At 35.2% G+C, this 15757-nt stretch overlaps 1 protein-coding gene across 1 annotated transcript in view; it reads left to right on the plus strand.

Moving 5' to 3' along the window:
• Positions 1–15757, plus strand: part of LOC125090549 (phospholipid-transporting ATPase ABCA3-like) — a 196657-nt gene that overhangs the window by 151060 nt on the left and 29840 nt on the right. Inside the window, exons 23-24 of the mRNA XM_047713324.1 lie at positions 1460–1624; positions 14259–14446. Of these exons, the coding sequence (XP_047569280.1) occupies positions 1460–1624; positions 14259–14446 (353 nt within the window). The remainder of the gene's footprint in view (positions 1–1459; positions 1625–14258; positions 14447–15757) is intronic.

Genomic DNA, 15757 nt, shown 5'->3' on the forward strand with positions numbered 1-15757 from the left:
TATGGTATTTCTCTTTCTCTGCCTTATTCACTTAGCATAATACTCTGTAGCTCCATCCAAGTTGTTGCAAATGGTAAGATTTCATTCTTTTTTTATTGCTGTTGCTAGGACTTCTAATACTATGTTGAACAAGAGTGGTAAGAGTGGGCATCCTTGTCCTGTTCCTGATCTCAACAGGAAGGCTGTGAGCTTTTTCCCTTTGAGGATGATATTTGCTGTGGGTTTTTCATAGATAGATTTTATGAAGTTCAAGAATGTTCCCGCTATCCCTATACTTTGAAGCATTTTAATCATGAATGGATGCTGGATTTTGTCAAATGCTTTTTCTGCATCAATTGAGAGGACCATGTGGTTCTTCTCTCTTCTTTTATTGATTTGTTCTGTCACATTGATTGATTTGCGAATGTTGAACCATCCTTGTAACCCAGGATGAATCCCACCTGGTCATGGTGGATAATCTTTTTAATGTGCTATTGGATCCTATTTGCTAGGATCTTGTTGAGAATCTTAGCATCCATATTCATCAGTGATAATGGTCTGAAATTCTCCTTTTTGGTGGGGTCTTTGCCTGGTTTGGGGATCAGGATAATGCTGGCTTCATAAAAAGAGTCTGGAAATTTTCCTTCTGCTTCAATTTTTTGAAACAGCTTCAGGAGAATAGGTATTATTTCTTCTTTGAAAGTTTAGTAGAATTCCCCAGGGAATCCATCAGGTCCCGGGCTCTTGTGTTTTGGGAGGTCTTTGATCACTGCTTCAATCTCATTACTAGATATCGGTCTATTCAGGTTGTCAATTTATTCCTGGTTCAATTTTGGGAGTTTATAGTTTTCCAGGAATGCATCCATTTCATCTAGGTTGCTTAACTTATTGGCATATAACTGTTGATAATAACTTCTGATGATTGTTTCTATTTCCTTGGTGTTAGTTGTGATCTCTCCCTTTTCATTCATAATTTTATTAATTTGGGCCTTCTCTCTTTTCTTTTGGATTAGTGTGGCCAGTGGTTTACCAATCTTATTGATTCTTTCAAATACCTCACTCATCTAGCAAGAAATTTCAGAATGCAGAAGTCAACAATAAAGTGGGATTCAGAATCCCATGCTTTTCTGTTTTGCAACCTGGATGGGGAACACAGAAGAGTAGAAAGACTTAGAGCCAAGAGATGGGGATTTTAATAGCAGACCCACACATAAAGAGGGAAGAAAACAGATCCTAGGGAAACACCATTAGCAAAAGTCTCCTCTTGAACTCTGTAACTGACAAATCCAAGCCACAAGCTATCAAGGTGAATAAGTTTAGTGACTTAATAACTAATGTTTTCTCGATGATAATGTGTTAGATTGGTAATTCTCTGGCTTACAAAATGAATGGTTAAGTCATCTTGGGAAAGTTTGTTGTAATGGGAAGTTCCTTATTTTCTTATAATTAGAAAGCTAATCTATCATTTTTTTAATCATAGGTCTTGATTTTCATCACTATGCCACAACCCTCATAGATAGTATCTTAGTGATGCTTCCTAGTTACAACTTTGCAATGTGTATCAGCAAATTCTTTGACGACTATGAGATGAGAAATCTGTGTGCCAGGCAAATTCCAAGTATATTTGTGAAGTGCAATAAAACGTGTGAGTATCTCAGGCTCCGTGGGTCCTTGAAAGTAATCTATTCCTTTCCAGAAGTTCGAAGATAAACCTGTCCTTCCTCCAATGGAGATAGTCAGGCTTGCTGTTTTGAGTGCTTTTCTGTACCAAAGTTTTTCTGTACCAAAATTATTTTCATAGACTGTGGGGATAAAGAGAAGCCTCAAAATAAAATCTAAGATGAGTTTCATGAAGTCACCACCAGATTTAGAATGAGTTACTCCTAGTAACTCACATACTATGTGAAAATAGCTTTACATACATTATTTTAAGCTCTCAGAACATCCTACAAGTTAGCCATTATTATCTCAGTTTTATAAATGAAGAAACTGAACTTGTTACTAAACTGAACATTAACTGAGTTCTCTGGGCCATTTACCTGTGTCACACAGGTAAAGGAAGGTAAATTCACAGCCATATCAAAATCAGGAAAAAAAACATTCTACTAAATTATCTAATTTCATATTTTAAATTGATTTTTATTTTTTTTAAATTGATTTTTTAAATTGAGAAATAGCAAGCATATTTACTCTGAATGTGTGTGTATGTATGTGTGTGTGTGTGTGTGTGTGTGTGTGATTCATTCTGAAACACAATTTATATGTTGCCACAGAAAGAAAAATGTAATCATATTTGCCTAAATAAGAAATATCAAATGGATTATATTTTTGGGGTGCCTGGGTGGCTCAGTCAGTTAAGTATCTGCTTTTGGCTCAGGTCATGATCCCAGGGTCCTGGGATTGAGCCCCACATTGGGCTCCCTGCTCAGCGAGGAGTCTGCTTCTCCCTCTTCCCCCTGGTCATGCTCTTTTTCTATCTCTCTCTCTCAAATAAAAACTAAAATCTTAAAAAAAAAACCCAAATGGATTATATTTTCTTACAATCTCTGAATAAGAAAAACTATATCACATTTTAGTTTATATCATATTTTGACCATAAATTCCTCTCTCTGATTTTTAAGAATAACTCCGTTCAGTTATTATTTATATACCACAGTCACCAGTTTTAATTAATTTATTTTACTTATTATTTTTAAGAATCTTATAAAGCTCTGTAAACATTACCACAAACCAATGTTAGAATATTTCCATATCTGATATGTCTCCAAAGGCAAAGGAAACAAAAGCGAAAATAAAAGCAAAAATAAACTTTTGGGACTTCATCAAAATCAAAAGCTTCTGCACAGCAAAGGAAACAGTCAACAAAACAAAGAGGCAACTCACGGAATGGGAGAAGATATTTGCAAATGATAGTACAGACAAAAGGTTGATATCCAGGATCTATAAAGAACTCCTCAAACTCAACACACACAAAACAAGACAATCATATCAAAAAATGGGCAGAAGATATGAAAAGGCACTTCTCCAATGAAGACATACAAATGGCTATCAGACACATGAAAAAATGTTCATCATCACTAGCCATCGGGGAGATTCAAATTAAAACCACATTGAGATACCACCTTAACCCAGTTAGAATGGCCAAAATTATCAAGACAGGAAACAACATGTGATTGGAGGGGATGTGGAGAAAGGGGAACCCTCTTACTCTTGGTGGGAATGCAAGTTGGTGCAGCCACTTTGGAGAACAGTGTGGAGATTCCTCAAGAAACTAAAAATAGAGCTTCCCCATGACCCTGCCCTTGCACTACTGGGTATTTACCCCAAAGATACAGATGTAGTGAAAAGAAGGGCCATCTGCACCCCAATGTTTATAGCAGCAATGGCCACGGTTGCCAAATTGTGGAAAGAACCAAGATGCCCTTCAATGGACAAATGGATAAGGAAGATGTGATCCATATACACTATGGACTATTATGCCTCCATCAGAAAGGATGAATACCCAACTTTTGTAGCAACATGGATGGGACTGGAAGAGATTATGCTGAGTGAAGTAAGTCAAGCAGAGAGAGTCAATTATCATACGGTTTCACTTATTTGTGGAGCATAACAAATAGCATGGAGGACAAAGGGAGTTAGGAGAAGGGAGTTCAGGGAAATTGGAAGGGGAGGTGAACCATGAGAGACTATGGACTCTGAAAAACAATCTGAGAGGTTTGAACCGGCAGGGGTGGGAGGTTGGGGGATCCAGGTGGTGGATATTGGAGAGGGCACGGATTGCATGGAGCACTGGGTGTGGTGCAAAAACAAGGAATACTGTTATGCTGAAAAAAAAATTAAAAAAAAAGAATATTTCCATATCTGAAAAAAATCCCTCAGGCCTATTTACAGTTAATTTTCATTACCACATACAGTCCAGACATCCTCTGCCTCTATAGGTTTAATATTTCTGGATATTTCATATAAATAGATTCAGTTGCATGAATAAGTACAAGTACATATATCCCTTTGAATCAGTATTTTTGTATCCTTGGTTAAACACCTAGTAATGCAATTGCATTCTATGTAAACTAAATTTAAATTTAAAGAAAAACTTGGGAGGAAAAATCATTCACCACAATCAAATGGGATTTATTCCTGGTTTGCAAGGGTGGTTCAGTATTTGTAAATCCATCAACATGATACACCATGTTAATAAAAGAAAGGATAAGAATGATCCTTTATTATGATCATTTCCTAGATGCAGAAAAGGCATCTGACAAAATACAACATCAATTCTTGATAGAAACCCTTAACAAAGTAGGATTACAGGGAACATAGCTCAACATAATAAAGGCCATATATGGAAAACCCACACCTAATATCATCCTCAATAGGGAAAAACTGAGAACTTTTCCTCTATGGTCAGGAAGAAGACAAGGATTCCACTCTTTTTTTTCTTCTAAGATTTTACTTCAAGTTAGTTAACATATATAGTGTTGGTTTCAGGAGTAGAATTTAGTGATTCATCACTTACATATAACACCCAGCGCTCATCACAACACATGCCTTCCTTAATGACCATCATTTAGTTCATGCTTCCACCCACCTTTCCTCCAGCAACTCTGTTTTCTAATGAAGTCTCTTACTGTTTGCCTTCCTCTCTGTTTTTCTTATTTTATTTTTCTTTCCCTTCCCTTATGTTCATGTTTTGTTTCTTACATTCCACATATGAGTGAAACCATGTGGTGTTTGTCTTTGTCTGACTGGCTTATTTCATTTAGCCTAATACACTCTAGTTCCATGCATGTTATTGCAAATGACAAGCTTTCATTCTTTATGATAGCTGAGTAATATTCCATTCTGTAGATAGACCACATCTTCGTGTGTGTGTGTGTGTGTGTAAGAGACTCACTATAGATTTATTTATTGTGTTATGTTAGTCACCACACAATACATCATTAATTTTTGATGTAGTGTTCCAAGATTCATTAACACCCAGTGCTCCATGCAATATGTGATAAATGGGATTGAGATATACCACATCTTCTGTATCCATCAGTTGGATATTTAAGCTCTTTCCATAGTTTGACTATTGTTGATAGTGCTGCTATAAACATTTGATTGCATGTACCCCTTTGCATCCATTTTTTGTAAAGGATGTCCACTCTTAATCAACATAGTACTGGAAGTCCCAGCCACAGCAATCAGACAACAAATAGAAATAAAAGGCATCCAAACTGGCAAGGAAGAAGTAAACCTTTCACTATTTGCAGATGACATAATATTGTATATGGAAACTCCAAAAGACTACTGTGCCCCTTTGCATCTGTTTTTTAAAGGATGTCCACTCTTAGTCAACAAAGTACTGGAAGTCCTAACCACACCAATCAGACAACAAATAGAAATAAAAGGCATATAAATTGGCAAGGAAGAAGTAAAGTTTTCACTATTTGCAGATGACATGATATTGTACATAGAAACTCTAAAAGACTACTGAAAAACTACATGAATTCAGAAAAGTTGTGGGATACAAAATCAGTGTACAGAAATCTTTTGCATATATAGACCAATAATGAAGCAACAGAAAGAGAAATTAAGGAATCAATTCCATTTATAATTGCACAAGAAACAATAAGATGCCTAGAAATAAACCTAATCAAAGAGGTGGAAAGGCTTGTACTCTGAAATCTATAAAACACTGATGAAAGAAATTGAAGATGACAGAAAGAAATGGAAAGACATTTCATACTCAAGGACTAGAAGAACAATACTGTTTAAATGTCCATACTACCCAAAGCAATCTCCATATTTAACACAACTCCTATCAAAACACCAGCACTTTTCACAAAACTAGAACAAATAATGCTAAAATTTGTATGGAGCCACAAAAGTTCCCAAATAGCCAAAACAACCTTGACATTGTTTTCTTAATTTTATTTTCTGCTACTCACTGCTCGTATATGGAAATCCAAATGATTTTTTGTATGTACTTAAAAATACTATGACTTTTTGGTCTTATATCCTGTGCAATGAATTGACTCATTTATTAGTTTTAATAGTTTTTGTGAATACCTTACTTCTTCCTTCCAAAATTAAGGTTTCTTTTATTTTTTTTCTTTCTTTTTTTATTATTTATGTTAGTTAGCACATAGCACATCATTAGTTTTTGATGTAGTGTTCCATGATTCATTATTTGCATATAGTGCTCATTACAACCTGTGTCCTCCTTAATACCCATCACCATTCTACCCTATCCCCCTCCCCTCTGAAACCCTCAGATTGTTTCCTGGAGTCCATAGCCTCTCATGGTTCATCTCCCCTCTCTGATTTCCACCCCTTCAGTTTTATTATCCTTCCCCTAATGTCCTCTGTGCTATTCCTCATGTTCTGCATATGAGTGAAACCATATAATTGTCTTTCTCTGCTTGACTCATTTCACTTACCTTAATCCCCTCCAGTTCCACCGATATCTATGTAAATGGTGGGTATTCATCCTTTCTGATGGCTGAGCAGTATTCCATTGTATATATGTACCCATCTTCTTTATCCATTCATCTGCTGAAGGGTATCTTGGCTCCTTCCACAGTTTGGATATTGTGGACATTGCTGCTATGAACATTGGGATGCATGTGCCCCTTCTTTTCACTACATCTGTATCTATGGGGTAAATACCCAGTAGTGCAATTGCTGGGTCATAGGATAGCTCTATTTTTAAATTTCTGAGGAACCTCCATACTGTTTTCCAAAGTGGCTGTACCAACCTGCACTCCCACCAACAGTGTTAAGGGGGTTCCCCTTTCTCCACATCCTCTCCAACATTTGCTGTTTCCTGTTTTGTTAATTTTTGCCATTCTAACTGGTAGAAAGTGGTATCTTATTGTGGTTTTGATTTGAATTTCCCTGATGGCTAATGATGGTGAACATTTTTTCATGCGTCTGTTAGTCATTTGTATGTTTTCTTTGGAGAAGTGTCTGTTCTTGTTGTCTGCCCATTTTTTGGCTGGATTATTTGGTTTTCAGGTGTTGAGTTTGAGAAGTTATTCATAGATATTGGATACCAGCCCATTTGCAAATATCTTCTCCCATTCTGTGGGTTGCCTCTTAATTTTGTTGACTGTTTCCTTTGATGTGCAGAAGCTTTTTATCTTGATGAGGTCCCAAAAGATCATTTTTGCTTTTGTTTTCCTTGCCTTTGGAGACAGGTCTTGAGAGAAGTTGTTTGCCTGATGTTGAAGACATGTTCTCCTCTAGGATTTTGTTGGATTCCTGTCTCACACTGAGGTCTTTCACCCAGTTTGAGTTTATCTTTGTGTATGGTGTAAGAGAATGGTCCAACTTCATTCCTCTGTATATAACTGTCTAATTTTCCCAGCACCATTTACTGAAGAGACTGTCTTTTTCCATTGGATATTTTTTCCTAATTTGTTGAAAATTAGTTGACCATAGAGTTGAGGGCCCATTTCTGGAGACTATTCTGTTCCACTGAACTATGTGTCTGTTTTTGTGCTAATACCATGCTGTCTTGGTGATCACAGCTTTGTAATATAGCATGAAATCAGGCAACATGATGTCCCCAGGTTTGTTTCTCTTTTTCAACATTTCCTTGGACATTCAGGGTCTTTTCTATATTTTATTTTACTGACTAGAACTTCCAGTACAGTGTTGAATAGAGGTGATGGAAATAAACATCCTTGCCTTGTTCCCAGTCTTAAGAGGAAAGCAATCCAGTCATTCATCATTAAGTATGATTTTTAGCAGTAGGTTTTTCATAGATTCTCTTTATAAGTTTGAGAAGATCCATTCTATTCCTAGTTTATTAAGAGTTTTTGCCTTGAGTGAGAGCAAGTGCTTTTTCTGTGTCTTTGAGATCATTTTAATATAATGTCTTAAGTTAATTGATTTTTCTGATGTTAAACCATATTGTTTAAGAGGACTCTGATGTTAATTTTATTTTATTTCCTTTTGCAGATAGCCTCTGAAAACTTCTATCTTCAGAAAATCATTATCTTTGATGTTGTGAAATTATATCATGAACTATCCAGACATCAATTTTCCCCCTTAATTTTGTTTAGCGTTTGATGGCAATTTCAACCCAAAGGCTCTAGTCCTCAAGTGCTAGGAGACAATCTATACTTTCATTTATAAATTTTCCTCCATCTCTTCTGTTTTCTCTTTCTTGAACTCTTACTATTTGCTGTACCTTATATTCTAATACTGAGGAAGACAGATCTCTGGTTTCACAAGACTTTTATTGTAAGGGTTGGGACAGGTGGGAAAAAATTAAAAGGTTAGTAAATAAAAACAGTGGTTGCATGTAGAAATAAAACAACAAGAGGGATAAATGAGGTAATTGGATAGAATAACACAGGCACCTGGGTGGCTCAGTCAGTTAAGTGTCTGCCTTCAGCTCAGGTCATAATCCCCAGGATCCTGTGTCAAGCTCCCTGCTCAGTGGGGAGCCTGCCTCTCCCTCTACCTCTTCCCTTCCCTCTGCTTTCCCCCTTCCTCATGCTCACTCTCTCTCCCAAAAATATAAAATCTTTCTTAAAAAGTAATTTAGGCTACTCCAGATAGAATTTATGGAGGACATCTCTGCAGAGTGGTATTGGATCTGATGACTAAAAGAATGAGATTGAACTAGCCAATGAAGAGCTGGAGGAATGACATTCTAGACTGATGGAAGAGCAAGAACAAATGCCTCAAATTAGAGAAGGACCATATGTGTTTAAAGAACAGAATGGAGGCTTGTATGGCTGGTATAAAGTAGAAATAAAGCTGTACAATACCTTTATTAAATACCCTAAATACTGTTTCACAAGACCACAACAGAAATGTTTCATTTAGAGCTTCTCTGGGATTTTGTCTCTTAGAGCCCAATTTTTTTTTCTTCTGTGGTTTATGCATGACTACCCACTGAGACATCTTTCCCTATTACAAAAAGTCAACAAAATTTCAAGTTACCTGTTTCCAATTATTTCCCCCACTTCTATTCTCCATGTTTTTATAGATTTATACATTTTTGTATATCTTTAATGATATTTGAAAGATTTTAGGGAAGCAAAGAAGCAAATGTGTGTGCTCAACTGACCATTTGAATGTGGGAAATCTGAAGTTTTTCAGGTAACATGGGAATTATTTGATTTTTGATATAGCTAAGCTTATGAAGCTGTCTAAATTTGTCATATTTTTCCTGGAAGGGTTTTACCAACTTCTCCAGTTATTGGGTCTATTCTTTCTATTGTTCAACTCACATGAGTATGGCAATTTATATTTTTCTTTTAAAAAAATTATTTATTCTGAACTCATGACTAATGGCCAATTAATCTCTGACAAAGCAGGAAAGAATATCCAATGGGACAAAGACTTTTCAACAAATGGTGTTGGGAAAACTGGACAGCAACATGCAAAATAATGAAACCTGGCCACTTTCTTATACCAGATACAATGATAAACTAAAAATGGATTAAAGACCAAAATGTGAGACTTGAAATCATAAAAATCTGATGAGGAAATACAGGCAGTAATCACTTTGACACCAGCCATAGCAGCCTCCTTCTAGATATGTCTCCTAAGGCAAGGGAAACAAAAGCAAAAATAAACTATTAGGACTTCATTAAAGTAAAAATCTTCTGCACAGGGGTGCTTGGGTGGCTACATCAGTTAAGCATCCAACTTTTGATCTCAGCTCAGATCCTGATCTCAGGGTCATAAGTTCAAGCACTTGATTTAAGTCTACTTTAAAAAGAAAAAAAGAAAAAGAAAAAGAAAACTTCTGCACAGTGAAGGAAAAATCAATAAGACTAAAAGGCAAACTACAGAGTGGGAGAAGATATTTGCAAATGACAAACCAGATAAAGGATTAGTATTTTAAATACACAAAGAACTTATAAAACTCAACACCTGAAAAAAGAATGATCCAATTAAAAACACACAGAAAACATGAATAGACATTTTTCCAAAGAGGACATCCAGAGGGCCAACATATATGAAAAGATACTCAATATCACTAATTATCAGGGAAACACAAATCAAAACCACAGTGAGCTATCACCTCACACCTGTTAGAATGGCTAAAATCAACCATACAAGAGTCAACAAGTGTTGGTGAGGATGTGGAGATAGGGGAACCCTCTTACACTGTTGGTGGGAATCCAAACTGCTGAAGCCACTCTGAAGAACAGTATAGAGGTTCCTCAAAAAATTAAATAGACCTACCCTATGATCCAGCAATGGTATTACTAGTTATTTACCGAAAGAATACAAAAATTCTGATTTGATGGGATACATGCACCCCAATATTTATAGCAGCATTATCTACAATAGCCAAACTATGTAAAGAGCCCAAATGTCCATTGACTGATGAATGGATAAAGATGATATGGTGTGTGTGTGTGTGTGTGTGTGTGTGTGTGTGTGTGTGTATCTGAGTTATATATGAAACCTTGCCATTTGCAGTGACATGGATGGAGCTAAAGAGTAGTATGCTAAGCAAAATAAGTCACCCAGAGAAAGGCAAAAGCCACATGATTTCATATATATGTGGAATTTAAGAAACAAAACAAAAGAACATGGGGGCAGGGGGAAGAGAGGCAGAGACAAACCAAGAAGCAGAGTATTAACTATAAAGAACAAAGTGATGGTTACCAGAGGGAAGGTGATGGAGGAATGGGTAATGTAGGTGAGGGAGATTAAGGAGTGCAGTTGTGATAAGCACCAGATGTTGTATGGAAGTGTTGAATCACAATATTGTAGACCTGAAACTAATATTATACTGTATGATAACTAACCGGAATTTTTAAAAATCTATATTTTCTTTTTTAAAAGTTGCTATAAAATATGAGTTTTGCAAAAAAATTATTCTGATTTCCAGTCACTGACATAAAATTGAATATAGTTATTTTATTCTCTTCTGTAAGTCCTATCTACTTTCCTCTTCCTAATATAGTATACTTGGGGAGAGGGGTTCCCATATATTTTATTACACTTGATCACCAAAGGCTTATATAAATATACATCATTTTCAGAAATCAGCCTTTATTTTTATTCTCCCTTTTTAACTCTTTTTATTTTTTTATTTTTTTTTTCAAAGATTTTATTTATTTGTCAGAGAGAGGGAGAGAGAGCAAGCACAGGCAGACAGAATGGCAGGCAGAGGCAGAGGGAGAAGCAGGCTCCCTGATGAGCAAGGAGCCCGATGTGGGACTCGATCCCAGGACGCTGGGATCATGACCTGAGCCGAAGGCAGCTGCTTAACCAACTGAGCCACCCAGGCTTCCCTTTTTAACTCTTTTTAATTTCTATTTTGTTAATTGCAACATTTTAAATTTTCTTGTCCTCTTTCAAATTTCTAAGTGAATATTTACCTCTCTTCTTTTTAGAATAAAGTCTTAACAAAGGTATATATCTAATTAGGTTCTTTATATGTAATTTAATATTATAGTTTAAATTTAAGTTTTAAAAAATTTCTATTTTGTTCATTTCAGATATTCTTTGTATAATTTGATTCTGCCTTTGCTTTACTTAGTGTTACTGTGTATGGTCACAGTATTTGGCAATTATACTATAAAACTATATCACAAAATGAAAAAACAACCCAGAAAATGGGAGAAAATGTTTGCAAACCACATATCACGTAACAGGTTAATATTCAAAATAGATAAGGAATGCGGTCATCTTAATAACAAAAATGATCCAGTTTAAAAATGGGCAGAGAACCATAGGGGAAGGGAGGGAAGACTGAATGGGAAAAAATCAGAGAGGAAAATAAACCATGAAAGACTCTGGACTCTGGGAAACAAACTGAGGGCTGCAGAAGGAGGTGGGGATGGGGTGACTGGGTAATGGGTGTTAAGGAAGGCATATATTGTGATGAGCACTGGGTGTTGTGCACAACTAATGAATCTTTGAACACTAATCGAAAACTAATGATGTACTAGTATATGTTGGCTAATTGAACATAATTTAAAAAATAAAAAAAAATAGGCAGTAGAACTAAATAGACATCTTTGTAAAAAGAACATCAAAATGGCCAACAGGCACATGAATAGATACTCAACATCAATAGTCATCAATGAAATGCAAATCAAAATCACAATGAGCTATAACTTCCTATTAGATATCTATACCTATTAGAATACCTATCTAGATATCTAACACCTATTAGAATGGCTGAAATCAAGAAGACAGTAGATGATAGGTGCTGACAAGGATGTGGTGAAAAGGGGACTTTTATACATTGTTGGTGGAAATTTAAATTACCCCAACCACTATGGAAAACAATATGGAGTTTCCTCGAAAAGCTAGAAAATAGATCTACCACATAATCCAGCAATTCCTATTCTAAGTAGATGCCCAAAGGAAATGAAAACAGGCTTTTGACAAGATATATCCACTGCCATGCATATATCGCAGCATTATTCACAACAGCCAAGATACGGAAACAACCCAAATGCCCACCAGTGGATGAATGGGTAGAAAAACAATATGGTACATAAACACAATGGAATGATATTCAGCCATGGAAACAGAAGATGCTCTTCCATTTGAGACAACATGGTTGAAATAAGCAAATTATGCCAAACAAGATTAGTCAGACTGAAACAAGTACTGTATGGTATCACTTATATCTAGAATCTAAGAAACTTAAACCTGTAAAAAACGGTAAAATTTTGGTTAACTGGGAGTGGAGGACAGTTGTTAAGAGTGATGGTGTTTAAAGTTACAAACTTATTATATAATGAGCACTAAATCATAGAGCTCTAATGCACAATATGATAAACATAGATAATAATATTGTACTATAATTATGTGATGTAATCAATATTACTACATTGGCGATCACATTCTAATCCATAAATTTTTTGAAGTAGCATGCGATAACACCTTAAGCTTACACAATGTTAAATGTCAAATATATTCAATAAGAAAAGCATAGTAGGACATCACTTCTTACCCATGTGGATGGCCATAATCAAAAAATGAAAAATATCAAAGGTTTGGTGAGAATGTGGAGAAGTTCTTACTCTCATATATTGCTGGTATGAATGTAAAATGTTGCAGCTGCTGTGGAAAACAGTTTGGTGGTCCCTCAGAAAGTTAAACATAGAATTACCATATGACCCAACAATTCCACCCCTGAATATATATCCAAAAGAACTGAAAAGAAGTATTTAAACAAGAACTTGTACACAAATACTCAGATCAGCATTATTCATAATGGTTTTTTCCCAGAAAAATTGGAAGCAATCCAGATGTTCATGCTCTGATAAGTGGATAACAAAATGTGGTATATCCGTACCAATGGAGTAATATTCAACAATAAAGAGAAATGAATTACAGGCAGGTGTTACAACATGGGTGAGCCTTCAAAACATGACGCTAAGTGAAAAGAGCCAGATACAAAAGGCCACTTACTCTATGATTCCATTTATATTTAATGTTTGAAATAGGCAAATCCATAGAGACAGATTAGTGGTTACCAGTGGTTAGGGGGAGGGGGTTAATAATGACTGTTTCATAGATACTGGGTTTTCTTTTGGGGTAATTAAAATGTTATGGATCTAGGTATTGGTAATTGCTATACAACATTGTGAATATATTAAGTGCCGTTGAATTATACACTTTAAAAAGGTAAGTTTTATGTGTATTTTGTTAAAATAAAACAAATTGCATTTCTTCATATTGGTACAAATCAGAAAACACAATTCTGATAAAAAGAGTAATTTATCTCACATTTCAGAGATGTCTGCTATTTGAACATGTAGAATTTAGCCATTTGTATTAGCTAATTTTCTCTGTAGTAAGGCCAAAAACTATAAGCTATTTTCCATTTACATTTCAACTATTTGTTGTTTTCTTCCTTACGATTATTGCCATCTCATATTCTTTTTTTACTTAAAATTTTTACCTATTTACATAATAAAGGTTTTTCTCACTTTAAAGGAGTTTAATTGTTTGGCATGACCTAGGTATGCTACAAATACCTTTATTTTGTTTGCTTTCTTTAATTACTAAGCATTGTTTTCATGGAGGCTTACCCTTTAAAATTCATTGAGTATGTGGTTATGTTGTCCTGGTAAAAACTAGAGGAAAAAAATCACTGGCAGAAGAACTTTTATAAAAAACATAAATATCCAGAAAGATAAATTAATAAAATATTAAGATAATTATTTCCCATATTCTATATTTCCTTAAATCTAATTTAAAATTCATTTGACCCTATATTTCTTAACTTTGGTGTCACCTTAGACTTTGTATCAGTTTTTAAAGTAAGGCTATTTGTCTTTTATCATCCTCAGCTACTGAGAAGAGTGTCTATAATTTTGGAACACATGGGATTGCAAAGTATTTGACTGCATTGGCTGTCTTGGGCTTATTTTATCTCCTCTTGCTTTTGTGTGTGGAGACTACATCCTGGAGCCTGCAAAACTTTATCTCTCATAAAATTTTATCTAATGTCCACAACCTATTCGCAAAAGGCATGAAGGTGAGTAACTAACGTAGACTTTAGATACAATTCAAAGAAAGCTCATTATTAGGCCAAAATGTATGAGTCTACATATTCTTACCTCTATTACTTGATAATGAAAATATCACACAGTTATGTCAAGATCTAACTGGAACTAATTTGAATCATAAGCCTCATTTTAGTTGGGTTGACTATGATAGAAAGCACTGCCTTGTGCACTTACTGTCTTTGAGATGTATTTGGTTATAACTATGGAATTGATTTCTTAAAAGTTATGTGGTGGTGGGTATTAAGAATAGCATGTTTGGGGATGAGCACTGGGTGTTATAGGCAGCTAATGAATTGTTGAACTCTACAACAAAAACTTATGATGTATGATATGATGGCTAACTGAAATATATATACAACTTCTATATCACTTATCATCATATAACTTTTGATGTATAATGGCTAACTGAAACATATATATATATATATATGTTCTCTCTCTAAAATAAGTAAATAAAATTTAAAAAATTCTCTCTCTCTGCCCCTCCCCTCTTTGCACACACACACTCTCTGAAAAAAAATACATCATTTTCATTTCACTTCATCTCTTCTCCCACGCCATAGTCTGCCTTTTAGTTTTGTTGATTGTTTCCTTCACTGTGCAGAAGTTTTTATTTTGATGTTCTAATAGTTTATCTTCGCTTTTGTTTCCCTTGCCTCAGGAGACATATCTAGAAGGAAGTTACTACAGCCAATGTCAAAGAGGTTACTCCCTGTATTCTCCCCTAGGATTTTTATCCTGTCTCAAATTTAGATCTCGAATCCATTTTGAATTTATTTTTGTGTGTGGTATAAGAAAGTGGTCCAGTTTCATTCTTCTGCATGTTGCTGTCCAGTTTTCTCAACACCATTTGCTGAAGAGACTGTCTTTTTCCCTGTGGATAGTCTTTCCTGCTTTGTCAGAGAATTAATTGACCATATAGTTGTGGGATCATTTCTGGGTTTTCTATTCTGTTCCATTGACCCTTGTATCTATTTTCATGCTAGTACAATACTCTTCAGATCTCTACAGCTTTGTAATATAAATTGAAGTCTGGAATTATGACGCCTCCAGCTTTGCTTCACTTTTTCAAGGCTGCTTTGGCTATCAGGGTCTTTTGTGGTTCTAAACAAATTTTAGCTCTGTTAGTATTTAGTTAGGTATTACATTGAATATGTAGATTGCTTTGTATAACATGGACATTTTTAACAATATTTTTTCTTCTAATCCATGAGCATGGAATGTCTTTCCAACTCTTTATATAATTTTCAATTTCTTTCATCAGTGTTTTTTAGTTTTCA

This window comes from Lutra lutra, chromosome 18 (assembly GCF_902655055.1).
Source record: "Lutra lutra chromosome 18, mLutLut1.2, whole genome shotgun sequence".
Taxonomy (NCBI): Eukaryota; Metazoa; Chordata; class Mammalia; order Carnivora; family Mustelidae; genus Lutra; species Lutra lutra.